The following is a 13767-nucleotide window of genomic DNA, read 5'->3' as shown; positions in this document are numbered from 1 at the left end:
TTGGCAGTGGCGTAACCATTGAAATTGAACACTCAGACTGTTGAGCCCTTGGAGTAAGGCGATCCCGATCTCACGGCTCGTGCAAGTGCTAGTGAGTGTCCAGGCCTTCGACTCGGACATTTGACTCTTTATGCGTTTTCATTTTTGTTAAAACGGTCTTCGTTCGTTCTTGTAGGTTTGCATAGTTCGCCCGACGGGAGAATTACTTCACCCGTGTGGCACTTCTGTGTCTAGTTAAGGGATGGTTCGAACTTTGTACTTATGATAAAAATAAACCAAAGTAAACCCACGGGCCTCAACATTCAAAGACGTAGCATACTTCTTGTCAACCGGTCTTTGGATTTCAGGCATGATTAATATACATACATAACCCGAATACGGTTGAGGTTGCCACTGGCCAGTGCGTGTTATGAGAGGACCTACAGATATTACGCGTATATACACGAGGGTGAGAGGATGCGCTAGAAGTATTTAGCTACTTCCGAGCATGCAAAATGAACTTCTGATTACCGTTACACATATGTGGAGATTTACTATATATGGTATTATCGTCTCTATATTCGGCAATGTTCATGCTAACCTAACTGATGTCCGAGCTAATTTCACGATGGGCCACGCTTCTCCCGACTGGAATGACTTTGCTGTACAGTATGTGAAGAGAGGACTACGTACGGAGGCATTGGGGGGATCTTTAATACAGAAAGTACGGAAAATTCTAGATCTGGACATTTTCTTGAAAGCGTAGGAGGATGTTTGTGGTCTGCGCTCGGGAACATAGAGCCGAAAGGGGATTCCCGGAACCTCCTATAACCAGCGCTAGGCGCTTCCATGTACACGTGCACGTGAGCGCTTGAGCGCCCGTACAAGCATTTGGCATTTTGCTTCCGCGAATTCCCTCCCGTTTGTGAGCACGAGCCGTTTGAGACAAGAGACAAGAGGGGGGGAAACTAAGGCCAAGACGCAAACTTGAACTTGGGCGCAACGTAACCGTTCAACCACCCCCCCTCCGCCGTCCGGAGTCACCTGCCAACCTGCCAGCCAACCTACACCTGCCACCTGAAGAGCGCCCAACGCCCAAATCGACAAATCGATCATGCATCATGGCCAACACCCAATCGTTGATGCTGGGATGCTGGATCATACATCCGTGGGCGTGGGGAGGGATCCGAGTCGGTGAGGGCGGAGGAGGAAAAGAGACCGCTGATCATGACAGAGTACTACCTTAAGTTGATCACACAGATGTGGATGTTAACAGCCGCCGCTGGATACTAGTACTGTACAGATACCGTTGAGGGTCCACGCTGTGTATCTATCTATCTATCTATCTGTACTAACTTGATAAGAAGCAGAAGAAGCAGGGGAGGGGGTCAGCTGAGGCCTGATCGAAGGACGGTAGGATGTGAAAACACACACACACTGCTGGCTTCAGACGTACCAGTCGGCTCCTACTCAAGTTGCCGCGCAAAATCGGCGGCAGCGGCCTCTCAGACTCGTGCTCTTCAACTTCATTTTAGGGGTTGTTATGGCCACGTCGGGCATGAAAATAAAACTTTATTCTTTTACCTAAAGATACAGTAAAGATAAGGCCTCTCTGACGTTTTTCACATCGATCGTTGCCTACAACAGGTCATATGTTTCCTCAAAAGTTACTCTTTTCCGGAACACCTTGGGAAACGGCCTTCCAAGAATCCAGAGCGAGAAGTTCGTTCCACCAGCTGATAAAGGATGGAAGTCATTAACGAACTTACACACCCAACTCAAGATTTTTGTACCGTACCGACTAAAGTTGGGTCCTTGCTTGGAAAGAATATCGCTTCCAGCAACCAAGAGTAAGGCGCCATAGGGAAGGTGGTTAAGATCTGCGAGGGTGATTTCCTAGTGATAAATAAAATATAAGCCCAACGGTTGTTGTTCGCCAAACATAAAACTTACATTTCCAGCGAGATACTTTTGTTTACTCAATATAACCTCGTAGCCTTTCAATTTCGCGTCCAACTCTTCAATCAAGGCGTTGAATACTTCTGGATTGGGAGTTTGACCACGCATTCTTTTTAACATGTTAATCAGAACCCTAAAACATGAAAACGTAAAAAAAAACAAACTTCTTGATGACGTTCTCGAGCACAGCTGGCATGGCATATGCATCGAAATTAGCCACCTCGATCGATAGAGCCTGTTCAAACAGAGCCGTAGCGTGAAGATTGTTAAAGTCAGGAAGCAATCGAGGCCCTTGATCTTTATATTTCATCGCGAGATAACGGCAAATCGCTCGTGATTCAAACACGATGAACCCATTGTCTTCCTGAGAAATGAGGACTTGAGAAAAGAAGGATACTAGAAAGACGGGTGATTACAAGATAGGGTATCTGGCCAAACGGTTGTTTCTCCTTGAACGCGGGTGATTTGTGTTCAGCGTTGGCGAAATCGATGGTGATCAGTTCGTAGGGGATTTCCTTCTGGTAGAGGACTATGGCGACGCGAGTGGTGCAGACACTTCTGGGGTGTCCGTAGAGCTTGATGACCATGGTGGGAGAAGGGAAAAGGATAACTCTCTTGTCTCTCTCCACGGTTACTAGGGGCTTTGAATCCTTGAACGTATGTTAGTTCAAACTCCGCTCGGAGTCTTCGGACGCCCTATCGTTCGCAACTCATTGAAAACAATCCCAGGCTGTTCACATCCCTCGCACTCAAGTCTTCGTCATTGGAAAACAATCCCAGGCTTGAATTACACGCTGTCGTGATGGGTTAGTCGATACAGTAAAAGTTACAGTACAAGCTACAAGCTACAACGGCCAAAAAGTCTATAGATAGCTATCCACCTATCCCAGCCAAAACCCTAAACACCTCCTCCTGTCGTTCCCTAAACGTCTTCAAATTCGTCAACGCCAAACTCAACCCATTCACCCGATTCGCAAACGCCACCGCTCTCCCCGCCGGACTCCCCCTCCCCTCATCTTCCTCCCTCCTCCTCTGTTCATTCCCCACACCATTCACCAACATCGACTTCACTCTATCCATCCTCGTCGCAGGAATCTCTCCCATCCCACCCCCTCTCTGCGCATACTCCACCGCCATCAACTGATCTTCCTCTTCCATCCCCTTCGCTTCTCTCCCAATCACACCCAACTCGAGCATAAAAGGACGGAATTCACTCGGACACTCATCCACACTGAGGGTTGTCCCAAGGACACCTACTACCGATCCTCCCTCGTCAGGTATCATGGACGTCGTGGCCACATCTAAAATGGCAAAAGCGACAGAGGCAAAGTAGGCACGGGGTGGATCTTGATTGAGCATGGATTGGAGGGAAGGAACGCGTTCGAGGACGTCGCCTAGGGCTGCGTAGAGAGTTTCGCGGATGAATTCTATTGCCGGTGAAGTAGGGGATAAGATAATGCTGCGACTGCGGGAAGGCTGGCTAGTAGGGGGTGGGAGATCATGATCATGATCATGTGGTTGTATGGGGTTGAGTGGAGCTGCTGCTCCTGGCAGTGTCGACCGTGACCGTGCCGACGAGGTCGGGGAAGTAACGTCGTACGAAGGAGGAGGAACAAAAGAAGCACGTTTCGGAATCGTGCCTCCCTGTCCCGGGCCCGGAGAGCTCGGTGTATTGCCATTGCCATTGCCACTCCCACTCCCAGAATCGAGGGCAGCTTGCAAGTCATCTGCGTATCTATCCTGAAACGAACGGCGTTGGCTGATTTCAATAGCTACAGCACGTAGATCAGCTGCCACTCCAAGGACAGGTTCTTCTGGGGGTGTGCTTAATGGAGGTAGGTTACAGATGACTCTTGCTAGGTCGTGTTGATGTTCGGGTGTGAATCCTTGGATTATCGGGACGGTTCGTGACCATACTTGGAGGAACGATTGGAATGTTGGGGGGCAGTTTTCGGCTGACAAGTCCATTGGAGCGGCATGTTTGTCGAGTCGTGGTAGAGGTACGGCGGGAGGGTTGGTTGTACATCGTAGAGCAGCGAAATAAAGACATAGTGCAGGGCCTAGCGTCAATCTGAATATTTGATATGGAACCAAAGCTGTCATGAAGGCTCACCTGTTATCATCAAGTCACCCTCTGCAGAACTCAAGATATCCGCATCGAGCAAGCGTTCGACTTTCGCTTGGGTAAGCGAAGATTTGAGGTAACTGTGGAAGCAGTCTTGAATGTATTTTTCAGATAACGTGTTCCCGCTAGGACTTCGTGCATGAGCAGCTGCAGGCATAGATGACGGTTTAAGAAAACAGAGATCGGAGAAAAGTCATCGCACAGCCACCATGACTCAACCCCCACGACGGCTGAAGAAACTATTTATGGAAAGGGTTGAACGCCTAAGAACGGCGACCTTTAAATCTATCGCAACCCTCAAGCGACCTACTCAGCGGCGATCTGGCACACTGTATACGTGGCGAAACATGACATTTTCTCACAAGCCGTATCAGCCCTGCAATAACATAAGATAAAAAAGTTTTTTCCAAGTTTCCGTCATGGTTCAATTCGCGTAAAAGCTATAAAACATTCTATCTAGAAAAACACGAGACAAAAGTAAAGGAAAAAAAAGGGTAGTAGTACAAATAGCAGCTAGATAATATGTGAAATATATATAATGCAAAAATGACCCTTCAATACAGCGGATGCTTTAGAAAAAAAGAAAAAAAGAAAAAGTTTCAACATTCACGTTTCCACACAAATGGGGAACAGGGAAAAACACACACCTGTCGAGCTTTCTCCCAATGTATAGCCGCCGGATCACCGCCAGTTTCCCAAGGCCGACCTCCTGGTCTTGAATACCCAGCAGCTGATGACGGCGTTTGACAAAGCCCATTGCTACTGTTGCTGTGGTCTGACGAGACACTTCCGTAAGCACGGTTAACACGCCCTCCTCCCCCAGTTGCTAACGAAGGCAAGTGGACAGAGAGTCGGTTCGAATTCTGGTGTGGGGGAACAGGTGATCCACCGTGACTGCTGGATGTGGTATAGGGCGTGCTAGCTGCCGAATCGGGAACAATGTCATATGTTGGACACTGTGAGAGCGGCGGCATGTCATAGACGGGATATGAGACATGCCCGTGACCATGGCTATGACCATGAGTATGAGTATGAGTATGAGTATGAGTATGGCTATGGCCATGGCCATGGGGGGCGCCGGTGCTCATGTCTTTGGGGAGAAAGAGCTCGTTGCAGGCCATGCTTTTGTATGATGACTCGTCGGTAGAGTCGGAGAATGTCGGAGACCATGAAGAGGTGTCGATGGAAAAGTTGGAGCATTGGGGGCTGTTGTAGAGTGCTCCGGGAAGGTCGGGGATGGGGGCAGAGGGGGTTACGGGGGACACGCTGGATGAGCATGATGAAACGCTCTCTGATTTACGTCTGACACTGGAAGGTCGTCTTCGAGTACGGGAAGAGTCACGGTTGAATCGTGTAATGCTGTTGTATCTGTACCCAGTGGGCATTATTATTAGCTTTAGTCGCTTTCGTTGACTGGTAGCAACATACCGATTCTTTGCTGAGAGGCCAGTGCGACCTGGGAAGTAGGTCTTGACGATCTTTGTCCACAGTTTGCCATGTTCATTGACGGCGTTAACGAGGAGACCATCCTAGATTAGAAGCTTCAGTTTAAAAAAAAGAAATAATCAAACAATCAAACTATAACTGACTTGTTCCGGTGTCCAGCTTGTACGATCAATCGTTGGATTGAGGGTATCTGTCCAGCGCTTCGCACATTCTAGAAAGAAGAAGGGCGCATCCATCAGTCAAACAAGGTTTCGGAAGGTAAAAGGAACGTCACGTACGGTCACTGTTTCGTGTTTGGACCAAGGACGCGACCATTGACCACCTATGTAACGCGCGATATCGTCAGTGTCAAACTAGAAGAAGAAAAAGAAAAGAAATTTACCGTGTACCATACTTCTCAATCGCCTTTACGAGTCTCTCATCTTCGTCTGGAGACCATCCACCTTTCACCACATCGGAAGCCATCTTTGCGAACCATCGTTTCCTGCAGTCTTTGTTGGTGCGGTTGGGGACGTGCTTGGAGATGGCATGCCATTTTGAAGGGGTTGGATTACCGGGATCCTCTAAAAGAGCGAAAAGTTTAAAAAAGGTTTTTTTTTGTGGTGGAAAAAACCTCAGGTAAAAAGAAACATACCTCGATTAACGGCTTCACGAAGAAGCTGATCTTCCTCTGCTGTCCAAGATCGTCTTTCTCTGTACAACATCGCGTAGTAGTAGAAAGGATGGGGGGAGAGATGGAAAACAAAAAAAAGAGTACGAGTGGAGGAAAGGTTGCAAGAGATGTAGAGGCCTTTTTAAACGATTTGTCAAAGGGAAGAAGGTGGGTTGAAGAGTTAGGGCCAGTCGCGCCGTTCGTTTTAATATAAAACAAACGACAAAAGCCCAAAATGAGAATATCGGAAAGTTCAAGTGGAGCGGTTCCCACGCTCAGCTCAACAAAGGGAAACACGGCTCGGTTTTTTGCACGATTGTTCAGTTCTTGAACAGAACCGGTTCGTTTTTGTTTTGTAAATATAAACATCTCGACAGGTAATGTCCGTGATGCTCGATGCTATGCCAAAAGCGGACAAGTGCTGTCTGTGGTATGATCTCCCTCAACGAAACAAGGGCGGAATTAACATGAGAAACCATTGGCAACAAAGAAAGAAAGATAAAGCAACGAACGCTTTCTTTGCCAAACGGTATTGATGCCGTTGGGTGTTCCTCGATGCCAGGGAGACCCTGCCCTGACGATTCGGACTCCGGAGATACGCCTGTTCTCAACCTTTGTTCTGCCCAACAGCCATCCATCTTGAACAAAGACATCGTTGTCACCAAGCTGTGGAAGTGCAATCTTACTTCTCGTGCGCAAAAATGCGATCAGAATATCCCAAGGGGGGGACCCATTGACATTGCATGTCAATTGCCAAAAGCGGTTCGACACCCGTACAACTCGGCAAACGACTTGGTGGGTACATACATACATGTGTCAAATAATAGGAGGTCACCTCTTTTTCCTTTGGTACCTGTGCCGACGGAATGCTCACCGAGACCTGTAATCGTGTTTTTGGCCAAGGGGTAGGGTCGCGCCAAGTAGAAGGTGGAATTTGACGGTGGTACATGTACATGTACACTAACCCCCGCCCTTGGAAGAACGGGACGGGACGGTCTTGATGACTGTTTTGTCCTTTGCGCGCTTTTGATGCGCCGCCCGCATCTTCGAGCCGGATTCCCGAAGTTCTCGACCAGGGCTGTACGTACGGAAAAAGCAAGTGAGGGAACCAAAAGTTTTACCGTTGTCATGCAGTGGGTTGTCGTCCTTCCGACGTTCATTTCTGGGCGACACTAAACCACTTTGAGCGACGGGGGGGGCGCCCACAGTCCAAAGGGGCGCTGAGGGAACGATTACGCATCTGATGCTGATGCACAGCGCGGGCTTGAACGTTTGGAAGAATAAGAGTTCACCGACATCTCTACGTCATACGTGCGACGCTACTGGCAGGCCGAGAATAGATATCACCTACCTGATGGATTTAGAACAGATTTTGGGGTTTTTCGACTACATTCAAACCTGAAACCGACCACTTTCCCCTCTGAATGTGTATCTAGGAAGACGCGGGGCATCAGACCTTTGCAAGCGGTTCATCAAACACTGTCTGACTTGGAGGGTACCATAGGCAACCTTGAGGCCTTGAGGTGCGGTTGACTGAGCCGTAATTCCGAGATCTATAACCCCTCAACAGCGAAAGCAAACGATGCCCGAGGGTCATCTGAACAATATCCGACTTGGACCGTTCTTTTAGAAAACCGACGGGACAGATTCAGCGATACATCTCACCGAGCTATTCTCGTAGCAAGCTCTTCAAATCGGTTCGCGGGTTGTCCTCTTCCTCGCTTTAGACGTAGTCTATTATGTTGGACTGATACGTTGATGGAAGCCAACCAGAACCCATTTCATTTAGCCCTCCGCCTAGCTCGGGACATTAGAAAAGAATCTAGCTGATTCGCGGGATGGGAACCAGCCAATCCGAGTCAACCATCACGCATGAAGGCGGGAGGGCTGATCATGGGAAAAATATAACATGTTCACTTTCAAAGAAACGTGGCCCCTTCGATCGAGCCTGTGATAGACATAAACGTATTGAGAACCGTTCCGAAGTTCCTTGAAGCTGTTGGTTGTCTAACGAATTGACGCGGGATGGTCGGGGGCTGCTAGAGCCATACTTGATTGGTATCCTCGTACGAAAATGGATACGACGTAACCCCCCCTCCCGCGTTGTTAATTATGGGTACTTGAGAAGCTTTGGAAAATGTTGACATTCGGCATTCGGGAGGTGCATGAAGAAGAACAATCGAGCCTCTGTCACTGTCACGGTCTCGTGCATTGTGACTCTGGTGCAAGTCATGTGAATCCAAAAAATATTCTAGGCGTGATCCGATAAGCGATCGTCGTCGTCGCTCATGTCTGAAATTCATGACCAGTTCGATACCATCCTTATCCTCGATTTTGGCTCACAGGTCTTGTCTTTTACTAGTATTATTGGTTTGGCTCCTCACACGCCCCGTCTCACTAGTACAGTCACTTAATAACCAGAAGATGTCGTGAACACAAGGTCTACGCAGAACTTCTTCCATGCACAACCAAGATTCAAGAACTCCATTTCGATCCCAAAGGTCAGATAGCTCTTTTCCGAGGGATCGAGTTTTTGATATTTCGAAAACTTCTCAGGCATAATTCTATCCGGTTCGCCATATTCAGTATATGACAAGGAGGCTCCCCATGTCGATCCTGCTGTATTCGAACTCGGGGTACCCATTCTCGGAATATGTTATGGACTACAGGTGCGTTTCCTCGTTCCGTTGTATCCGAATATGAAGTTTCTATCTATGGGTTTTAGGAAATGGCATGGAATCTGAAAGGAAAAGTGGCCAAATGCTCTCATAGAGAATACGGTTATGCATCCGTCAAAGTCAAAAAATTAAGTGACGGCGACTCGCCTGTAGATGTTTTGTTGCGTGGGTTAGGAGAGGAAATGCAGGTTAGGGTCCTCGGATATGAGCGTTGCGAACATCTAAACTAAATTCCTTTCCTTTCCTCTCTTCATTTTTTTTAGGTATGGATGTCGCACGGGGATCAGCTATCCGAGCTCCCTCCCAATTTTCATGTAATCGGCCACACCGATTCCGCACCATTTGCTGCCATCGCACACGATACCAAACCGTTCTATGGAATTCAATTTCATCCAGAAGTCACTCATTCTCCGCGAGGAAAAGAGGTTATTGGGAAATTTATCGTGGATATATGTGGATGCAAGAATGTTTGGACTATGGTTCGTCGCTTGCGGTTCCCAGCACACGCTCGGTTCCTTTCTCATGGTTTCATTGTAGGAAGAGTTTATTGGCAAGGAGATATCCAGGATACGCGACATCTGCGGGCCTAAAGGGAGGGTGATCGGTGCCGTGAGCGGAGGTGTGGACAGTACAGTCGCTGCAAAACTTATGCACGAGGCAATCGGCGATAGGTTCGTAACGATGGGGGCCTTTTTCTCTCTTTTTTTTTGTTGGGGATACAACTCAACCCCTCCGCGTTCTTCGCAGATTCCATGCCATCATGGTCGACAATGGCGTTTTGCGCCTGAACGAAGCGCACCAAGTGTACGAGATGCTCAATAGAGATTTGGGCGTCAACCTCACTGTTGTTGACGCTTCGGAACTTTTCCTTCAGCGTTTGGAAGGTGTGGAAGACCCAGAAAAGAAAAGGAAGATCATCGGGAATACGTTTATCAACGTTTTTGAGGAACAGGCTGCAAAGATCGAAGCTAAAGCCGAAGAAGACGAAGAGAAAGGAGAATCTACGAAAGGTCGGGTCGAATGGCTTTTACAAGGGACGCTCTATCCGGATGTGATCGAGAGTATTAGTTTCAAGGGTCCTAGCGCAACGATCAAGACTCATCATAATGTTGGGGGTCTCCTGAAAGATATGAAGCTGAAATTGATTGAACCTCTTCGTGAACTGTTCAAAGGTGTGTTGTGGTTTCCGTTTTTTTTTTTTTTTACTCTCTGCCTTAGCGCTTCTCCTTCCCTTTAGATGAGGTCCGGGCCTTGGGTCGCCTTCTATCCATCCCTGCCCCCCTCGTTCAGCGGCATCCATTCCCAGGGCCTGGTCTTGCCATCCGGATCCTCGGCCCTGTTAGTAGAGAGCAGGTCCAGATTCTGCAAAAGGCCGATAATATCTATATTGAGGAGATCCGCAAGGCTGGGTTGTACAATGAGATATCGCAAGCGTTTGCTGTGCTTCTTCCCGTGAAAGCCGTGGGTGTTATGGGTGATCAGCGAACTTATGAACAGGTGAAAAAGTCTTTTAGAATGGAGGGAAATAACGACTGTTGATATCTTTTCCCTCCTCTCCTCAGGTTATTACCTTGCGTGCAGTACAGTCAGAGGACTTTATGACAGCCGATTGGTACGTAATTTTTTTTTTTTTTTTTACGTTTTTTTTTTGTTCGTTCGCTGATTTTTTTTTGGTGTTGTTTTCAAGGTATGTTTTTCCTCCGGAGGTACTGCGCCGGATCTCCTCTAGGATAACGAACGAGGTGGCAGGCGTTAATCGGGTGGCTTATGATATTTCTTCAAAACCGCCAGCAGTGAGTTGGTTTTCAAACAAATTTCTTGTGAGAAGGGACTGAGGAATGCTTTTATAGACTGTTGAGTGGTTGTAATATTTATTTACCATACGAGAAAGTTATTGTGTTTTTTTAAAAAAAATGCCAAATCGTCAGAACGTTGACTGCGTTGAGGGGTCGTTTTTGACGAACATGATAGCCTGGATTTCTAAGGATAAAACACGCTTGAGCCCCTATAATCATACGATTCGGGGCCGTAATATACCATTTACTTACCTCGGGCCCACACGCAACTTACACACGTTTTCTTTTTCACTTCTTTCTCTCGCGACGATAGCCATTGCCCATCGCTAACACTACCGCTAACTTGATCGATAGTGGCGCGTTGCGACCTCATGTTTTTTCAAGACGACTTGGCCATGGATTGACGGAGCTGTACATCTCTTCGTTTCAAGAGTACTTGGATTGACGGGGCTGTACATCTCTTCGCTCATTCTTCTTCCATAATCCCTTCCCTTTGTGGAAAAAAACAAATCAGAAAACAACTCATTGCAATGTGACCATTGGCCCGGTCATCGCTGGAGCCAGCTGGCAACACCCTCCAGGATTTTTTCTAAATCAGATGGACAGCGAGACGTTATACATACAAATCCTATCCCTTCCATTATCGCGGTCAGGGCTTAATTGTATTGATTTTGATTATCTTCTCTCATCAACTGACACTGACTGGCTTTTTCTTATATATATTCTTTTCAATTGAAAAAAATGCCAAGGTTGCCTAGAACACTGCCATGCAAAAAATCAATGTTTTTTGCTCGAGCCTCGAGTCGCTCGAAGATGACGATGACATTATCCATCCTTGGTTCCACACCGCCCTTTTACCTCTCATTCACATCGCGGCCGATATGCCCAAAAGGACCGAAGTCGATAGCACTGCTGCATTATCAATTCTTTTCGCCAGCCAGCCAATTTACCCTCTTATGTGCTACAATGAAGTTCGGAGCTGGAGAAGGTTCGGGTCATTGATTAGCAAGAAGGTACAGAGTTTACCTTTGAAGTGCTTATGGTAAGTTTGCTGCCGCCTCGGACCAGCTGACGATACTTAATTTTCTCACATAAGACCCTGCATGACGGCGGCGACAACACTGGGGGTATGATCCCTAGATAAAAGGGCTTTTCTACTCCACATCCTCTCTGTGTTTTCATATTTGTACTTTTCCACCATGTCTACGAACGCGAGTGTTCAGACGGATGGAAAAGAGGTCGAAGTCGATGTTCTCGTCGTCGGAGCTGGGTTTGGTGGCGTTTTGATGTTGCAATCGTTTAGGGAGGCTGGATTCTCGGTGAAGCTTGTTGAGGCTGGGTCGGATTTGGGAGGGATTTGGTATTGGAACTCGTATCCGGGAGCAAGAGTTGATAGCGGTGAGCAGGATCTGTGATGTACCTGTACGTCTCCAACAGCACTGACGCGCCACCCCGCCACCTCCACTTGTTCAATTTAGATTTGCCTGTCTATCAACTTACCGATGAAAGACTGTGGAAAGATTGGTCCTGGAAGGAGAAGTACCCTGCGGCAAAGGAGATCCGGGAGTATTTCCATTACGTCGACAAGAAGTTTGATCTGTCTCGGGACATCACCTATAACACCCGTGTCGATGCAGCGCAGTGGGATGCTGATGCCCAACGATGGATCGTACGTGCCGATGACGGATCTGTTTATCGTCCTCGATGGTTCATGCTTTGTACTGGAATCGGAGCGAAGCCTTACACGCCTCCTTTCAAGGGTCTTGACTCGTTCAAGGGTGTGGTCCACCACACCGCCGGATGGCCTGAAGCTGGTGTCGACTTGAAGGGCAAGAGGGTTGGCGTCATCGGTACGGGTGCTACTGGTGTCCAGGTTATACAAGAAGTTGGCCCCGTCGTTGATCATCTCACTGTCTTCCAACGCACTCCCAATCTCGCATTGCCGATGAATCAGGCAAAGGTCGATGTGAAGACTCAAAATGGCCGGAAGGATTTCTACCCTTCTTACTTCCGAAGACGTCATGAGACTTTCGGTGGTTTCACTTATCCCATGGACATGCGCGAAACGTTGAGCGTTCCATACGACGAACGCGTGTTATATTGGGAAGATTGTTTCACGATTGGTGGTTTCCGTTTCTGGGTTGGGAACTTCATAGATCTGTTTACCAACCAAGAAGCAAATGATGAGGCTTATGCTTTCTGGCGGAAGAAGGTCAGAGCGCGGGTCAATGATCCTGTGATGCAGGAGAAGCTCGCTCCTACTATTCCCCCTCATCCTTTCGGCTGCAAGAGACCAAGTTTGGAGCAGAACTATTACGAGATTTTCAACCAACCCAATGTCGACCTTGTTGATGTTACTGCGACCCCCATCGAAGAGATCACGGAGAAAGGTATCAAGACGAAGGATGGGAAGGAATACGAGTTCGAAATTCTCATCGTCGCTACCGGTTATGATGCTGTCACCGGTGGTATCACCCAAATCGATATTCGCGGAACTGATGGTGTTACCATCGACGACAAATGGAAGGAGGGTATCTACACGTCGCTCGGGATGATGACCGCCAGCTTCCCCAACATGATCTTCATGTACGGTCCTCAGGCTCCGACTGCCTTTTGTAACGGCCCAAGTTGTAATGTGAGTTTTTATGAACGTGTCCGTGATGGGTTACAGACCAACTGAGCTATCTATCTTCTTTCTTTAGGAGTTGCAATGTAAATGGATTATAGATCTCGTGAACTACACTCGCGAACAAGGGATCACCAGTGTCGTTCCCAGCCGTCAGGCAGAGGAGGACTGGCGGAACTTGGTACACGAGCTCAGTGCAAAAGCGCTTTGGCACAAAGCCAAGTCATGGTACATGGGCGCCAACATCCCTGGTAAGAAGATAGAGCCGCTCAACTTTACGGGTGGTGTTCCGTTGTACAAACAACTGATCCAAGAGGCCGCTGATAGCGGTTACCCTCAACTTGAGAAGACGAAAGGAAATGTAAAATAGATCTTGTGTACCTGTGTACTATTAAAATGCGACGTTTAATCATAACTATGTTCAGCGTAGTCTAATGTGCAGGTCCAAGGAGGCTGTCTCTAAATTTAATGCGGTTACCTTTCCGTAGCGGGCCGCAAAAGCAGGT

The 13767-nt window shown here is 47.8% G+C and overlaps 5 protein-coding genes across 5 annotated transcripts; 2 read left to right on the top strand and 3 right to left on the bottom strand.

The window, feature by feature from the left end:
- Positions 1 to 1639: 1639 nt before the first annotated feature.
- E1B28_010739 (uncharacterized protein) lies at positions 1640 to 2525 on the bottom strand (the record flags this gene model as incomplete). Its single annotated transcript, XM_043155716.1, has 5 exons — positions 1640 to 1715; positions 1778 to 1875; positions 1933 to 2047; positions 2103 to 2302; positions 2355 to 2525. The coding sequence occupies 5 exons, from the start codon at positions 2523 to 2525 to the stop codon at positions 1640 to 1642; spliced, it is 660 nt and encodes a 219-aa protein (XP_043005498.1).
- Positions 2526 to 2811: 286 nt separating this feature from the next.
- On the bottom strand, positions 2812 to 4220 carry E1B28_010738 (uncharacterized protein; the record flags this gene model as incomplete). The annotated part of the gene is made up of 2 exons (XM_043155715.1): positions 2812 to 3998; positions 4052 to 4220. 2 exons carry the CDS (start codon positions 4218 to 4220, stop codon positions 2812 to 2814), a joined length of 1356 nt encoding a protein of 451 aa, XP_043005497.1.
- Positions 4221 to 4450: 230 nt separating this feature from the next.
- Positions 4451 to 6401, bottom strand: E1B28_010737 (uncharacterized protein). The gene is made up of 7 exons (XM_043155714.1): positions 6144 to 6401; positions 5892 to 6072; positions 5788 to 5831; positions 5653 to 5720; positions 5492 to 5592; positions 4711 to 5431; positions 4451 to 4632 (listed from the first exon to the last, which is right to left on the bottom strand). Exons 1-7 carry the CDS (start codon positions 6211 to 6213, stop codon positions 4618 to 4620), a joined length of 1200 nt encoding a protein of 399 aa, XP_043005496.1. The 5' UTR covers positions 6214 to 6401; the 3' UTR covers positions 4451 to 4617.
- A 2036-nt stretch (positions 6402 to 8437) lies between these two features.
- GUA1 (GMP synthase (glutamine-hydrolyzing)) lies at positions 8438 to 10813 on the top strand. The gene is made up of 11 exons (XM_043155713.1): positions 8438 to 8506; positions 8563 to 8662; positions 8718 to 8830; positions 8887 to 9027; positions 9103 to 9318; positions 9377 to 9510; positions 9587 to 10011; positions 10077 to 10336; positions 10402 to 10451; positions 10527 to 10632; positions 10690 to 10813. The coding sequence occupies exons 1-11, from the start codon at positions 8450 to 8452 to the stop codon at positions 10705 to 10707; spliced, it is 1620 nt and encodes a 539-aa protein (XP_043005495.1). The 5' UTR covers positions 8438 to 8449; the 3' UTR covers positions 10708 to 10813.
- A 75-nt stretch (positions 10814 to 10888) lies between these two features.
- On the top strand, positions 10889 to 13690 carry E1B28_010735 (uncharacterized protein). The gene is made up of 5 exons (XM_043155712.1): positions 10889 to 11297; positions 11385 to 11677; positions 11732 to 12033; positions 12114 to 13270; positions 13338 to 13690. The coding sequence occupies exons 3-5, from the start codon at positions 11835 to 11837 to the stop codon at positions 13629 to 13631; spliced, it is 1650 nt and encodes a 549-aa protein (XP_043005494.1). The 5' UTR covers positions 10889 to 11297; positions 11385 to 11677; positions 11732 to 11834; the 3' UTR covers positions 13632 to 13690.
- The last annotated feature ends 77 nt before the right edge of the window (positions 13691 to 13767 follow it).

This window comes from Marasmius oreades, chromosome 7, assembly GCF_018924745.1.
Source record: "Marasmius oreades isolate 03SP1 chromosome 7, whole genome shotgun sequence".
Classification (NCBI taxonomy): Eukaryota; Fungi; Basidiomycota; class Agaricomycetes; order Agaricales; family Marasmiaceae; genus Marasmius; species Marasmius oreades.
Note: the sequence above shows the minus strand (reverse complement) of the source record. Positions and strands in the feature narration are given on the sequence as shown.

Excerpts from the sequence above, each read along its gene's own strand:
- GUA1 (XM_043155713.1), top strand. The coding sequence starts at position 8,450 with ATGTCTGAAATTCATGACCAGTTCGATACCATCCTTATCCTCGATTTT. Across the intron at positions 9,511-9,586 it reads CACGAGGCAATCGGCGATAG|ATTCCATGCCATCATGGTCG; the intron begins GTTCGTAACGAT and ends CGTTCTTCGCAG. Across the intron at positions 10,012-10,076 it reads TCTTCGTGAACTGTTCAAAG|ATGAGGTCCGGGCCTTGGGT; the intron begins GTGTGTTGTGGT and ends CCTTCCCTTTAG.
- E1B28_010735 (XM_043155712.1), top strand. The coding sequence starts at position 11,835 with ATGTCTACGAACGCGAGTGTTCAGACGGATGGAAAAGAGGTCGAAGTC. Across the intron at positions 12,034-12,113 it reads GGGAGCAAGAGTTGATAGCG|ATTTGCCTGTCTATCAACTT; the intron begins GTGAGCAGGATC and ends TGTTCAATTTAG. Across the intron at positions 13,271-13,337 it reads GTAACGGCCCAAGTTGTAAT|GAGTTGCAATGTAAATGGAT; the intron begins GTGAGTTTTTAT and ends TTCTTTCTTTAG.
- E1B28_010737 (XM_043155714.1), bottom strand. The coding sequence starts at position 6,213 with ATGTTGTACAGAGAAAGACGATCTTGGACAGCAGAGGAAGATCAGCTT. Across the intron at positions 5,832-5,891 it reads ATTGAGAAGTATGGTACACG|GTGGTCAATGGTCGCGTCCT; the intron begins GTAAATTTCTTT and ends CGCGTTACATAG. Across the intron at positions 5,593-5,652 it reads CAAGCTGGACACCGGAACAA|GATGGTCTCCTCGTTAACGC; the intron begins GTCAGTTATAGT and ends CTTCTAATCTAG.